At 35.6% G+C, this 15511-nt stretch overlaps 1 protein-coding gene across 1 annotated transcript in view; it reads left to right on the top strand.

Moving 5' to 3' along the window:
* Positions 1 to 15511, top strand: part of LOC109849032 (probable methyltransferase PMT7) — a 28581-nt gene that overhangs the window by 8038 nt on the left and 5032 nt on the right. Inside the window, exons 3-6 of the mRNA XM_020418798.1 lie at positions 4401 to 4690; positions 8993 to 9376; positions 10306 to 10552; positions 10642 to 10780. Of these exons, the coding sequence (XP_020274387.1) occupies positions 4401 to 4690; positions 8993 to 9376; positions 10306 to 10552; positions 10642 to 10780 (1060 nt within the window). The remainder of the gene's footprint in view (positions 1 to 4400; positions 4691 to 8992; positions 9377 to 10305; positions 10553 to 10641; positions 10781 to 15511) is intronic.

Genomic DNA, 15511 nt, shown 5'->3' with positions numbered 1-15511 from the left:
CAGTCGGAGCTCATCAGTCGACTGATAGGCAAGCATCAGTCGACTGACCAGAGGCATTTTCCAACCTACAGGTTTTTGTTTGAGTGCATGTTTTCACTTGTTTTGTGCATGTTTAACACTTGTATATTCTCATATATACACTTGATTGATCTCAAATCAATTACTAACATACTCATTCATCCATAAATGATATTTATCATAATATGACTCATTTATTACTATTTACCATAGTATTTTCAAAAATTACGGAGTTTTACATTGTTAAGGACACGATTTTTTTTCCCCATGGCGGACTGCTAATAGTAAATACCTTCCATCATAGTGACTACTTCTGTTATTTTTGTGCTAGCGAGCTTTGCGTAATAAGAAGTAAAAATTGGATCACATATAGTCATATGTTATTATTGTCCAACTAACCAGTTGATCTCAGTAGAATTCTCCGATTCACAGTGATTGATTTGAGCAAGGTCGCCTTTCTCAAATGTTTCTCAAATATGTCTGTCTATTTCTCAACCCTTTTCGGGCGATCGGTTTTTAGTGGGGTGGTTCTTATACACGGTTATAAATAACGGTAAATAGCCCCGCAATAACGGCGCTAATAGCGTTAGCGGTCCCTTCCCGCGACGCTATCGCGCAATAACGGTGACATATTGCGGAATATGTTTGTTCGCAAAAGCGGCCAATAGTGTGTCATAATGGTAAATAGTGAGCGATTGCATTCGAAATTTACTTTTTGACTACTATTTAAAAGCGGTTTGAGGCTTATTTTTTAAAAATAAACTCAATCGTTGATCATTGCATTCCACCGTCTCCTGTGATTTTCAGCATAATCCTGCCATCTCTCATAGCCTCTGGCACCTACCTTGATACTTCCTCTCACTTCTTTCACCGTGAGCTCCTCTTAGGGCAGTCCTGTCACCGCTAAGCTCTTCTTCTCGAAGACGACGACTTTTTGACTCCTCTAGTCATCTTCGGTATTACGTGATGGTTACATGTCTATTTCATGTTTAGGATCTCTTTAAATCATCCAATATGTACTTTTAGATTTCTTAGATTTTTTTAATTTTTTTTTTAGTATTTATACATATCTAAATTAGATCGCTATTTGACTTTGCGTTTTTTACCGCTATTTTGCCGCAATAGCCCGAAATAGCCTTAGCGATGCCTCACCGCTACGCAACGCTATCCGCTATCAATAACCTTGTTCTTATAATGTTTTAGAGCAACTTTGCATTTAATATTTATCTTCTTATCTGATGAATGAAGAAAAATCATGCAGACTTTATCGCTTATAGATTGCGTGAACTGCATACACACTGGTGTAGGTCCTCCGAAACACGACAATACTCAACAAATTCTAAAGTGTACGCGTAGAATGATAATAGCACGTCGAGAAATATCCTGTCCAGTAGGTATTTGGCACAACATGGCTTTACATTAGAAGTGTGTGTGATGGATGATGATCGTGAGTAGTTGATTAGGCATTTTATAAATTTCCTTAGGAGTCGATTTAGGATTGTTAGGATCAGATTTATTTTGTTAGTGATTTTATCTTTATTTCTTTTGCATTAGCATTTGTTAGGATTTGATTTAATTTCCAAATTTAGTTTTTCTTTATAAAATGAAGTTGTAGTCCTCCATGAGGAATTAGACATTAATTAATACAAATTGAGTTATGAGAATTCTTTATTGAGCATGTGAAGTGTTCTTTGGGATGTGAAACCCTTGGGTGCAAGGCTCTTACGTGTGATGCCTAATATTTATCAGACCTCATTCTCCTTTCAATTGTCCTTCTTGATCAGTCCCTCTAAAAGAATCCACAACATACCATTCTCCTTTCAATTGTCCTTCTTGATCAGTCCCTCCAAAAGAATCCACCACATACACCTCAAGGCAAAATACCCAAAGAAACCCTTAAACCCACAACCTGTGTTACTGTTTATAAAAGTAAACCCGGGAACAGTAGCAGATTGGTGTTCGTTGGTGAGCGATATTTTTTACTGTTCATATTCCCCTCTCCTCAGCATCCCAATCCCTTGCCTCTTCGTCAACTAGATATGATCATTCCCGAGGTTCAATGAGCTCCAATGAGTTCCCGCTAGTCATAGAGTATCATCATCACTGGATCTCTTCCAATCGCCCTCCAATAAATTACGGCATCACACCGCCAAGCTGTCGACGATTCTCCTCCTCTGATGAAGCTCCATCAAGGCCTTACAACGATGTTCGAAAATAGTTAGCTCTCTGACACTCTGGAAGGCTATTGAAGACTTAAAACCTACATGCTCCTCCTTTTATATCCCCATCAGATACGGGTACTCACCAAAGTTCACAATATCGAGAATGTCCTAGGTTCCAATAGGATCCGGATTGGCGTTGTAGGCAACATGTTTGAGAGCCTTCTACTTTTAGGTTGGAGCCCCTTTCCCAGTCCGTGTCAGTGTGTTTTCTATGTTCTGTTAGAGATTATAGCAAAGAAATTAGGAAGCAACATTTACTGTTTTGTTTTGGAAAAGTATAGCATAACAATTTCTGTTAGAATGGGGCTTCTATGATTATGTCTGTCTCTGTCCTTAATAAATAGAATGCAGAGTAGCAAACTATTTCACCTTTTAAGGAAGTGATAGGTAATGAACTAAGAAACTACCATTAACAGGTATTATGGTTTTCAAGATTTGTGTATATTAAAGGTGGAATTCACGATACTTTTGTTCAGTAACGCTACATGTGTTTGTAGCAACGCAAATTAAAAATTCTCATTTTATGAACACTCTGCTCTAGCAAATTTTCAAATCGTATATCCTTTAGATCTTTAGAAGACTGAAAACTGGATGTGGCTTCTTATTTAATAACATTTCTTTATTGTTCTATATGTATTCAGAATGTTGTTATTTAAATTTTGTAACATATGCTCAAGTATTCTCCCTAAGAGCAAGTTAACTGTTATTTCATGTTGGTATCCTTGAGACCCAAAATAATTACTCAATGCTATCCTATTGTTGACTTGTTGGGTTATAGTTATAAGGTGATAAGAGTGTATCACTCACTTCTAGATGCAACTTTAAAGCATCTAGGTTCAAACCTAGACATGCATACATTTAAAGTGGAATTTAAGAAATAAATATTGCTTGATAAAAGGAAGATCAATACATAGAAACTTACACCCATTATTCAAGGAATTGCCAAAAGAAAATATATTCAACCCTCTTCACTACTTTGGATTTTAAGAATATCGATGAAACAAACTCTAAATTCTTTGCTTGTTTTGTAAAAAGACTAGTATATTATGTGTAATGTTAGAATATAAAATTATCCCCTTCAACTCTCATCACAACTTTGGAGATCTAGTATAGTGGCAGAGACCTTTCAATGGTAGCATCACAACTTCGGAGATCTAGTATAGTGGGAGAGACCTTCCAATGGTAGCAGAGCAGCCTAGGATCAAATCACACTGGCACGAATTAAAAAAAAAGACGCCGCTGCATGAGTCTAGGTTTAGCCCATGAAAAGGGTTCTCAAACTGTGAAGCATGTTAAAATGTAAATTATAACTCTCACTACAACTTCAGAGTTCTAGTGTAATGGCAGTGACTTTTGACGTGTAAGTTTAGGACCAATACACAATTGTGTTTTCCCTAACCAAAATAGGTGAGCCTGTTTCTAATTAGAGACTTAATTTCCTACCATGTTTATTTAATAAAATCAATAGCAAATTTGTCCTTAATTTTAAAGTTTGTAGGTTGAAGTTCAACATGTCATATTGGAACTGAAAAAAATCATATATGTAGTATTAAATTCTAGCTCATGTTTTTCATTATGCTTAAAGAAGTCGGTACGAAAGAGTTCAAAAATTTATAAATCTTTAGAGCGACGAGTTTGTGGGTGAAAGGTAAGTCTAGTATCATGGGCATAGTTAATGAGACATAATATCTCAATAAGAAAACCTCAGTTGCTTACCAAAGATTAGAAAGGACCAACTTATTTTATTCAACTGTCAACCATAACTGGACTTGGGACAAAATCTTGGTAATTGTTCTTGCTATGTTGAATATTTTCACGATTTTTGAAAAAAAATGAAAAATAAAATTTATATGCAGCATAGTCACCTTCAATACAATCACCTGGGATTGACTACAATTTGAAAGTCTGAATTGTTTAAAACTTCAGCTTTTTGGTCCAATTGTGTAGAAAATGACGATATTTTTCTATTTTCTCTTTAAGATTTCTTGAATTAATCTGCTACAGTAATCTCAATTTCTCTTAGAAATATTCAATGTGTATGGTATCAGCTTATTGCTAACATCTCATGTTCAAATATATTCAGAACTCCTTACATTGCAGCGAGGTACCATGTACTCGGAATGATGTGTTTGAAATTGGTTACCTTAATTGAAAATGCAGGCTCGGAAATATGACAACAAATGAAACAGGTGATTTGCGGACTGCAGGGGTGGTTCAAGTTTTGGATGTTGGCTGTGGTGTTGCTAGCTTTTCAGCATATCTACTTGCTTTAGATATCCATACCATGTCTTTTGCTCCCAAGGATGGCCACGAAAATCAGATTCAATTTGCTTTGGAGCGGGGTATAAATGCTATGATTTCTATTCTGGCCACAAAACAGTTACCTTTCCCCAAAAGCTCATTTGAAATGGTTCACTGTTCAAGATGCCGTGTCGATTGGCATGAAAATGGTAAAGCTTCAATCTGCATAATTTATTCTTTTCCTTTTACTATGTTCAAATGTTAATTTGGTCTATAGGATATGGCAGAAATTATCGGTTCTAATGTTTATGTTCCATAATGTATATCATATGTGGGAACCCATAATGAGTGGCAACTCTTATCTTCATACTAATGACACTTATTGTCAGTGACACTGCTTATTGTCACTTAGATCAGTCATTTCTTCTCAGCTAAGAGAATCTGGTTCCATTTTCTTGCAGTGGTCGTTTGATTGCTGATGATGGACTTCTAAATAATTCTGTGATATTTGTCATTGGTCACCAGTATGTGATTTTGTTCAGGGTACTGGTGCAAAGTGCAGAGGACAAGCATCCAGCCTTTTTGAAGCTTCTTTTGTCTTCTTAGACCTGATCACTGTGTCCATCCTTCAAAGCCCGGATTGTTTTTTGACCTACTTCATTAAGATCCAGTATTTCTCCCTTTTTTGGAAAAACAAAATAACTGACAAAAATAAAAGTTTCACACAAAACTTTTAACCGATTTTCAATCTAAGTTTACGCTTTGCTTAGGTTTAGTGACTAGTTAATCTTCTTAGTGAAAAATCTTAATAATGCTTTTTAGTAATATTTTAATCCAGAAACTTTTGGCTACTATTCTAATTGTGACTTGGTTGAAATTTCTAGTTCTTACATTGTTGATACAATGAATCTCGGGGGAACACACCAATTGATGCAGAAGGAAGTTGATAACTTGTTAATGAATATATTATAGAAATCTATGATATTAGGAATAATATATTAGGAATATATAATTGATAGATGTTAGGGATATGATTGGTATGATTTTATCTTACACCTATTTTGTAATATCCTCCTAATCCTTATTTAAGAGAGGTTAGAGTTAGATAAATTATATATAATATCTTGGCTTTTCTCTATTTCTCAGCATGGTATCAGTGACATCCTCTTGATCCTAGAGAGACCTCTTTCTTCTTTCTCTACATCAAGCCGCCAAGGCGTTTTTGCCGAAAATTCCGCGCTTCCCCTAGGCGGCCTAGACATCCGATTCAACCTTGACACATCGCTCCATCACTCACCACCTCTGTTGACAGCAAAACCTAGTCCTAATCTCGCTGCTTCACAAACTAGTACTGTTAACCCATGAGCACTATTCTTCGACTGCAGTATTGTCCATCAGAGGTACTGTTCATGAGCGATACTATTCATATGCTATACAGTTCGCTGTGCGCTACTATTTGTTACAAATGTCGTCCATCTGTACTGTTCATCCACAGTACTGTACGGCAGGAGTTGCTGTTCATCTGGATCGTCAATCACCGTCATGCTCTAAATCCTCCCCTTTGATGATTGATCTCGCCTAGATCTCGATGATTCGATCTCGCCCTCATTGTTGAACTCTGCCTCCTTGTCGTTCTTTGCTAGAGCCCAATGTCAACTTCCACCATTTGTTTGTCAGATCCTAAAAGTAGGATCATTTGTTGTTAGATCCTTTAAGAAAGGATCATTTATTATTGGATCTAGAAAGAATCATTTATTGTGGGATCCTTAAAGAAGAATCATTTGCTGTTGGATCCTTTAAAGAAGGATCATTTGTTGTTAGATCCTGAAAAGAATCATTTGTTGTTGGATCCTGAAAAGAATCATTTGTTGTTGGATCCTGGAAGGATTATTTAATTGGTGGAGCCCTAGAGGAGATTAGCTAATTTGAAGATAGCCAAGTGAAAGATAAGAAAATCAAGATTATTTTGAGGCCGTTACAGATTAGAGTGTGCATTTTATTTGTAACAAGTGGACATATATAATATACATGCTCGAGCTTGAGGGGAGTATTAAGGAATATATTATAGAAATCTATGATATTAGAAATAATATATCAAGAATATGTGATCGAGAGATATTAGGGATATGACTGAATATGATTTTATCTCATACCTATTTTGTAATATCCTCTTAACCTTTATTTAAGAGATGTTAGAGTTAGATAAATAATATATAATATCTTGGCCTTTTTTAATTTCTCAACATAACTAAAGTCGGTATTTTGATATAATTGAATTTTTTTTGGATATATAAAGTCAATTCAAACACATTTTTATATGATTGATAAAAAAATAGTTGAGGGGAGAAATATTTAGTGAAATAAGAAAAGTCAATAATCTTGTGTTAAATAAAAGAACAGGATTCCATATGTCAATGTTAATCTTATTTTGATGTATACGTGTCTATAGTTGATCAATCGTCTTCCTCGCAAAGTTTTCAACTTTTAACCTTCTCCTGACAGCAAACCTTCTGTTATTGATTAGTTTCCTTTCATACTATGCATAATAGAGCCGCAATAGGGTATCCAAATGTCACTGTTGTCCGTTCAGTTGATATGATGTCTTCTGGAATGATATTTTATTTTAAGCTGGCACTTGAGTTAGGTACTTACTCAACTTTAGTTATGTATATCTTACCATGTTGTTGCTTGTAGCCAGCATGTTTCAGCTGCATCTAGGGATTTATCTTCCTTGCTTTTTTAATGCTTATGATGCCTCAGTAAAGACTGCAGTTCTCTATAAGAAGTTTTTATCATCTTCCTCCTGAACTCTTTCCTTGTCTAGGGGAATTGAAATGTCGGCCTTGGTTGCAATAGGTTACTGCCCATAACCAATAAGATAAGCTTTCTTCCCCTCTAAGAGGCGCTATTTGGTTTCTTCCTGCCCTCTATCATTATAGTTTCCTCGCCTAAGAGTTGCACAATGTTAAGAGGGTGGACAAAGGATGACAGCCAGAAGTAAAATTGACAAGTTTTCTATTTAGTCTCCATTTTCTAGAAAGACTAAATCTGTTGTCAAAATGTCTTATGACCCCTAAATGTAAAACGAGATTTTCTACTTAGTCTCATTCAGAATTTCTGCTCTTACTCATGTCTTTCTATATTAGAAATTTTCTTCATGACATTGACATCAATTATTGTCTATCGAGATTTTCTTCACAACAAGCTCCTCTTCCTGCCTTGACATCGACCTCTAACGTTTTCTTTGACAATACGCAAGTTTTCTATCCCACGCCGTTTGGTCTCGTAGACACTAAAATTTTCTGTTAATGTGCAAGGATTTCTATCCCTTGTGGTTGATCTCGTCGACAGTGAGTTTTCCTCCATTGATACCCTTGGGTTTCTGTCTCAGGCCATCGATCTTACATCTCTTGAGTTTTTCTTCATCAATACCATCATATTCATCCCTAATGTCAATATAGTTGCATCACTCAACTCTTTTATCGAGGCTCAGACATCTTCTCAAGTTTGGCTTTTATTATCCAAATTCACGTTTTTCGTCCCAACGTGAATTTGAGGGGGATGTTGGATACAGTAGGGTACACGATGAATATAGTAGGCAATGTCTTAAATGTAGTAGGGCATGTATTTCATTATTCCTTATCTCCTATACTTGGTAGAGCATATAATATATTTGTTGGTGCATAGGCCTCCTCTATTTCTTCTGTCTTTATTGGGAGTTCTCTATTAAACTACAATCTTCTATAAACATATGTACCCATGAATCAAAGAATATATCAATAAAGGGAGATTTCTTCTGCGTTTAAACTTCTTTCTATATGTCTGTATAAAGTTTTAAAGTTTTGGATTTTGTGGCATTCTGTTCTAAATGAAGTTCGTCAATGCAATACACAGTGCTTTTACTTGATTTTGGTGTTGTAAATTATTCTCCAAAAAAACTGGAATCCAAGGTTTGTTGTGCATCTTTTTGTTGGCACTGTCATTTAGGCATTTGTCAGATTAGTTCCAGTTATCTGTTGAGTTCGCTCATACTAGAACCAAGCTCTCTCGAACTTCATTGCTTAACTCAATAAAGTTTCTGGTTTTTGAAGGTTTCCTTTACTAATATCCATGTAGGGGCACTTTATTCTGGATGTGTATGTTTGGTCAACTTGTAATGCGTCTTTTGTTATTCTCTCAATTCCATCAGTTTTTCGTATCTGAAGAACTGCGAAGTAGCTCCTTATTCTGTTCACTGCTTCTGGCAAATGTGAAATTGTGAAATGTTTAGACATTTTGGTTTTAGTTAAATCAGTATCCCTGCTTATCAGTCATTGTTAAATTAATATGAAAATCTTGGTCCAAGTAATTATACTTACCTTGTGTCAATTTCTTATTACAGAAAGGTTATATTATTCTGTGTTCCTTAAATTCTTGGAGTTGAAAATCTTTGTATTTCTCTTGACTCCTTCATTTATTACTTTGTGAAAATTGATCTCTTGTCTTTGTGCTTACAAAGATCATTTCTTCAGATGGCATATTGCTCAAAGAAGTAGACCGTCTTTTGCGACCAAATGGATACTTTGTTTACTCAGCTCCACCTGCTTATAGGAAAGATAAAGATTTTCCAGTCATTTGGCAAAAGGTGGTAAATATTACTACAGCAATGTGCTGGAAACTAATTGCTCAGCAGGTCCAGACTGCTATCTGGCAGAAACAAGAAAATGAGACATGCCGGCTGCAGAATCAGGAGAGGAATTTATTAACTGTATGTGAACCCATCGATGACGCTATTCCTCCATGGAAAGCTCCATTGAGAAACTGTGTGCAGTCGAGTACTGATCAGTCAAACATTCAGAAGCGCCCTCCTAGACCGGATCGCCTCTCAGTATATTCAAGGAGCCTTGAAAAATTAGGTAGTTGTTTACTACATCCTCAGATGTTTATTCTCTTTCCTTAAATTCCTTTTGAGCTCTATGCATCTATGTTTCTGATTTAGAGTGGAAGCTTACACTTGCTTATTGAATCTTTAAATCATATTCCAGGAAGTCTATGACTTCCTAAGACTATATTGTTCTACCACTTGAGAATGAAACATGTTGCCTGCTATAATGCTAAATGGCTAGTGGAAGTGTTCCTACACCTGCTTTATGAATCCATTTCCACAGTCCAGTTTGTCTAAAACTAATATAGACAAAAAAGTTTTTTATCTAAAGTTCTGACAATTGAAATAGTGCTTTTGCAAGAAATTTTCTTCTATTACTAAATCTTATGACTGAAATGTTATGATCAAGCTGCGATTTATTGTCAATTTGTTTGAGATAAAATATTAAGATGAGGTTATTGAGAGACACGCATGTGAGATACGTGATCAGTTAGCTGCTTTGTGCACAAGTCTTAAGGATTAAAGGGTGAATACATTTGTAACAAGCTGAAAATTGACGAATAATTGCTCCAGACTGGGGGAGTGTAAAGAAGGGCATTTCTGGTATTTCATGTAATTAAGATACTTGAGATATAGATAGAGATAAAATATGCCATTATGCCCTCTATAAGGTCTTTCCTGTTTAATAAGTACCATCTAAACACTGAGTGTATGTGTTCCACAATCACATGAAGACAAGCAAGAGAAGGGTCGATTGTAGTTCACTAACAAAATCATGCGTCTTAAATGCTTCATGAAGTCGTTCATTCCATGGTGAAATCTTTTCCTTTGGATGTCAATAAAAATGTAATATTCTTATGTTACTTATCCATTATGTATGCATAAATGCCCAGAAATCTTGTACTTTATATTTCTTTTTAGATCACTTTTATAGTTTATGTGACATGTTATTGTCAGTAGGGGTTACTCCGGAGCGATTTGATCGTAATAATGCTTTTTGGCAAGAACAAGTCAGTCACTATTGGAGACTGATAGGTGTCAACAAGATGGAGGTACGAAATGTCATGGACATGAATGCTTATTATGGAGGATTTTCAGTGGCATTGAGTAATTTGCCCATTTGGGTTATGAACATAGTTCCAACAACTGCAAGTAACACCTTGGCTGCAATATATGATCGCGGATTAATTGGTGCTTTCCATGACTGGTGAGATGTTATTGATCTACCTATATTGCCAAATAATGGTTTCCTTATCTTTACTTTGAAATGGACACTTTACTTCTAATCCATTACAGGTGTGAGCCTTTCTCAACTTACCCACGAACGTATGATCTGTTGCATGTTTTTCATCTTTTTTCTAACTACAAGGGCCGCGAAGAAAGTTGCTCAGTAGAAGATATAATGCTAGAGATGGATCGCATCATTCGGCCTCAGGTATTTATTTCTTCTCTGTTTAATCTTGTTTGTCCTTGGTGCCTCTTGTTTGGTGCAGCGCTCAATTAACTTACTCATCTAATCATCTAATTATCTATTGTATGCTCTAATTGAGTATATTGACCTGTTATATGCTCTACGAGCTTGAGGATGTTTTCATACAGGTTTATGTTGTTGTCAATGTTAGAAACTCAAGTAAGATACTATATTTCAGAAATCCTTTTCTGGGTTTCTGTTTTGACAAATTTCAGTTTTCATTTGGGTTTTAATTGTTTAAAAAGAACTGCAGATATTTACTCTTGAAGTTTGATGCAAGATCCAAGGAAATAGTGAAGACTAGTATAACATCATAATTAGTGCTGCAATAATATAAAAAATCATGACATTTAGTTATTAATTTATGTTTCATAAATAATTAAAAGTTCAATTTATTACAGTAATAACTGAGAGCAGTACATAATGCTTGAACAGTAGACAAAATAATACAATAATACAGCTGAAGCTGACCATCCAATTTTTTTTGTTAATGTACTGTTTCATTGCTTGCTTTGTGAAGGTGAATGAAACATAGATAACATAGATGACCAGGGTAGGTCTCCTTCAGATTTATTATCTTGACGGTGAATTATATTTCAATCACTGATTTGGCATCAATAATCAACCATTGAACTTAAAGATGATGCCTTGTTACTTATTTTAATGGTACAGAGAGATTAAATTAGTCATTGTGATGTAATCACAAATGTTTTCCCAGATCTTTGCTCCCTAATAGGGACTGAATTATGTCTTTAACGCGTAACTATAAGTCAACTTACAACCAATTCCATTAACAAAACCTGGAAACAAGAAAAGGAGGAATTTTCAAAACCAACCCCTTTACACTTTTATTTGCAAAAAATGACCCGTTTCCAAAAAAAAATTCAAAAACCGACCTGGTTTCAACCCTGGCGCTGAAACCAGGTCGGTTTTTAAAATTTTTTATCCGAAACTTCACGGGAGTTCAACTCCCGTGAAGTTTGGTATATTTTTAAACTTCACGGGAGTTCAACTCCCGTGAAGTCTGTTGTGAGAGCAAAAACTCCACGGGAGTTGAACTCCCGTGGAGTTATTCTCTGGCAATTTTCACCTGCAACTCCACGGGAGTTGAACTCCCGTGGAGTTTTGGCCTGCCTATATAAGGCGCAAGTCCCGTGAACCAATCGATATCTCTCACTTCTCATCCTCAAACGAAAACCCTAGCCCTCTCTCCCTCATCCCCAACCACCACCGCCGCCCAAGGCTCCCACCGCCGGCGCCACCCCCATTTCCGACCGCCTCCGTCGTCAGTCTCCATCCCGCTGGAGTTGATCGCTCTCGTCGTCGTTGTCGCCGGAGTTCACCGCAAATTAGGACATCGACAAATTGAAGGTAAATTCATCTAAATTTTTTCCCTTTATTTCTTCTATATTCTCACTATTTCGTGGTGATCTCATGTAAAAAATTAGATTTTAGAAATTAATTGTGGATTGTTTATGATTTTTGTGAAGAAAATTTAAATAATTTTGTGGATTTAGAGGGGGAATTGTCAAAAATGTAAAAATTAGTGTTACTACATATTTAGGAACATAGATATATGAATTTGGGTAAAATTATGGTTTTCTAAAATTGATATAGGATTTAATGGTAAGTAACAATTAATTTCTAAAGTATTTTTTGTGTAATATTGATCTTGAATGTTTTACTCTTCAGAGGTAATGATGAACGATCGAATCGTAATTTTGTGTACGTATGATGGGAAGATTAACTACCACGAATCGAATCGTAATTTTGTGTTTGTAATTTTGTGTTAAACTTTTTAATGGGAGTATATTCCGTCGTTATTCAACGATTTGCCCAAATTCCTCTGATATTTTTCAATGAACAATTCGACCGAACGCTTCTCGTTATGTAAGAATCCAATGAGACCCATATCATAGTCACTTGATATTTGAATGTCGCTTGTTCTGTTCCCATTTCCAACAGGATAATTGCAAATAACATTGAGGTGATATTCACATGAGTTGGTTAATGTAAGTTTGTGTAATTCATTAACCAACTCATCGAAAGTACATGATTTTGTTATAAACAACGGTCTCGTCGCACCTCCTTCATAAACGGGCATATTATTTTCGAGGTAGTTAATCTTCCCATCATACGAACATAAAATTACGATTCGATTGTTCATCGTTACCTCTGAAGAGTAAAACATTCAAGATCAATATTACACAAAAAAATCTTTAGAAATTTAATTGTTACTTACCATTAAATCCTATATCAATTTTAGAAAACCATAATTTTACCCAAATTTATATATCGATGTTCCTAAATATGTAGTAACACTAATTTTTATATTTTTGACAATTCCCCCTCTAAATCCACAAAATTATTTAAATTTTCTTCACAAAAATCATAAACAATCCACAATTAATTTCTAAAATCTATTTTTTTACATGAGATCACGACGAAATAGTGAGAATATACAAGAAATAAAGGAAAAAAATTTAGATGAATTTACCTAAAATTTGTCGATGCCCTAATTTGCGGTGAACTCCGGCGACAACGACGGCGAGAGCGATCAACTCCGACGGGATGGGGACTGGCGGTCGGAGGCGGTCGGAAATGGGGGCGGCGCCGGCGGTGGGAGCCTTGGGCGGCAGCGGTGGTTGGGGACGAGGGAGAGAGGGCTAGGGTTTTCGTTTGAGGATGAGAAGTGAGAGATATCGATTGGTTCACGGGACTTGCGCCTTATATAGGCAGGCCAAAACTCCACGGGAGTTCAACTCCCGTGGAGTTGCAGGTGAAAATTGCCAGAGAATCGATCTCTGACAATTGGGGAGTTCAACTCCCGTGGAGTATTTGCTTTCACAACATACTTCACGGGAGTTGAACTCCCGTGAAGTTTGAAGTTTGTTCAACTTAAAAAACTTCACAGGAGTTCAACTCCCGTGAGGTTTATTTCTTAGATAAACTTCACGGGAGTTGAACTCCCGTGAAGTTTAAAAATATGCTAAACTTCACGGGAGCCGAACTCCCGTAAAGTTTCGGATAAAATTTTTAAAAACCGACATGGTTTTAACGCCAAGGCTGAAACCAAGTCGGTTTTTGAATTTTTTTGGAAACGGGTCGTTTTTTGCAAATAAATGTGTAAAGGGGTTGGTTTTGAAAATTTGTCCAACAAGAAAATCATAGCTCTTTTGATAGACATTTCTGCAGCATCTGTATTGGAAAAAACTTAATGACTTCAACTACGCAAAGACTGTCAACATCAAGATTGGCCAAGGATTTCTCAATTTACTTTAGAAAAGAATTTAAAGGTTTTTGGTTGTATTCTAGTAATTGTTCATTATGATTAAGAAAAAACTATTATCATAAAATGATACCTCAAACTATCAATAAACAACTATATTAGGAGAGAATATACCTGGGGCCTAGTACACTCTCTAAAACTAGTTGTAATCGACATTCAAAAAAACATGCCACACCACGTTTTTTTGCGTTATGTGTTGTAGCCAACCTTAATTGTTATGTAACATTTTAAAATAACTCAAACACATCTTAGCACTACCTTATTTCAATATGCACACATTGTTTCAATATGATGTATGCTAGTTCAATGTAACATGCATTATTCTATAACATACGCCATTTCAATATAACTTATAGTAGAGATTTGAAAGTATCTTCTTCTTTGTTTAAGACTTGGCATAGTTAAGCTATTAGTGCTGAATGTTGTCTGTTAAACCTTCGTGGCTTCTTTTGGTCGTTATCAATACCTAGTGACATAATTATGTTTGTGAATTGTGAACGTATGACTTGTGAAGAATAAAGCGAAATATAAACAAGAAATGTAAATTTGTTATGATATGTAAACATTTATTGTAGTACTTGTTAGTAAATCAGTACATATTGTATTAATTTTAGAATTTTATTAAAGATAATTTTGTATTTTTTGAAATCATGTTCCTAGTTGTTAAAATTATTATGAAGTTTTTATTTTTTAATTAAATAATTAACAAAACTTGTAAGCTACATTTCGTCTTATACTCTAAGTTACCCATATCCGTGTCTGTGCCTGACACGTTTTGGACGTTGCTTGAATATATTCATACATTTATTCAGATGTGCACTCAACTATATAATATATGTTTTAGTTTTAAACACCAGTAATACACATATTGGACATGTATCTTACACTTGACCTCGAATTTCTACAACTCATTAGACTCGGCTCAGTTTCACATAAACTTTCCGCCCATACTCAGCTCATAAGTACAATTTTAAAGGGTCGTTTTGTTGTCTAGATAGAAAAAGAGCTATTCTCCAAACTATAATGTACTCAATAAAATAAATATCAAAATGTTATAGGAATTTTATTTCTCATAACATGTGAATGAAAAAACAATGTCAATCTCATATAAATTATTAATTGGGAGAAATGCTTCTAGCCCCCTAAGCATTTACAACAATGTGTTGCCCCCCATTTGGCCGGTCAATGGGTGAAACCTCTACCCAAACTTTTAAAACTTCCTACAGTTGACCCTCACCTTAAACTCAATTCCAAATCTACCCTCCCTTGTTATTCTCTCTCCCTCATGTCTCAAACTCTCTTCTTCTAACAAACCCTCACCGCCCAACCACCGCCCCTACGCCGGAAAAATAGGGCATCAGTATTTTAACAATAATGGCCATCTCCTTCTGCCGTCAAGCTTCTCC

Source organism: Asparagus officinalis, chromosome 7, assembly GCF_001876935.1.
Source record: "Asparagus officinalis chromosome 7, Aspof.V1, whole genome shotgun sequence".
In the NCBI taxonomy this organism is placed as follows: domain Eukaryota; kingdom Viridiplantae; phylum Streptophyta; class Magnoliopsida; order Asparagales; family Asparagaceae; genus Asparagus; species Asparagus officinalis.
The sequence above is the reverse complement of the archived record's forward strand: the minus strand, read 5'-3'. Positions and strand labels throughout refer to the sequence as shown.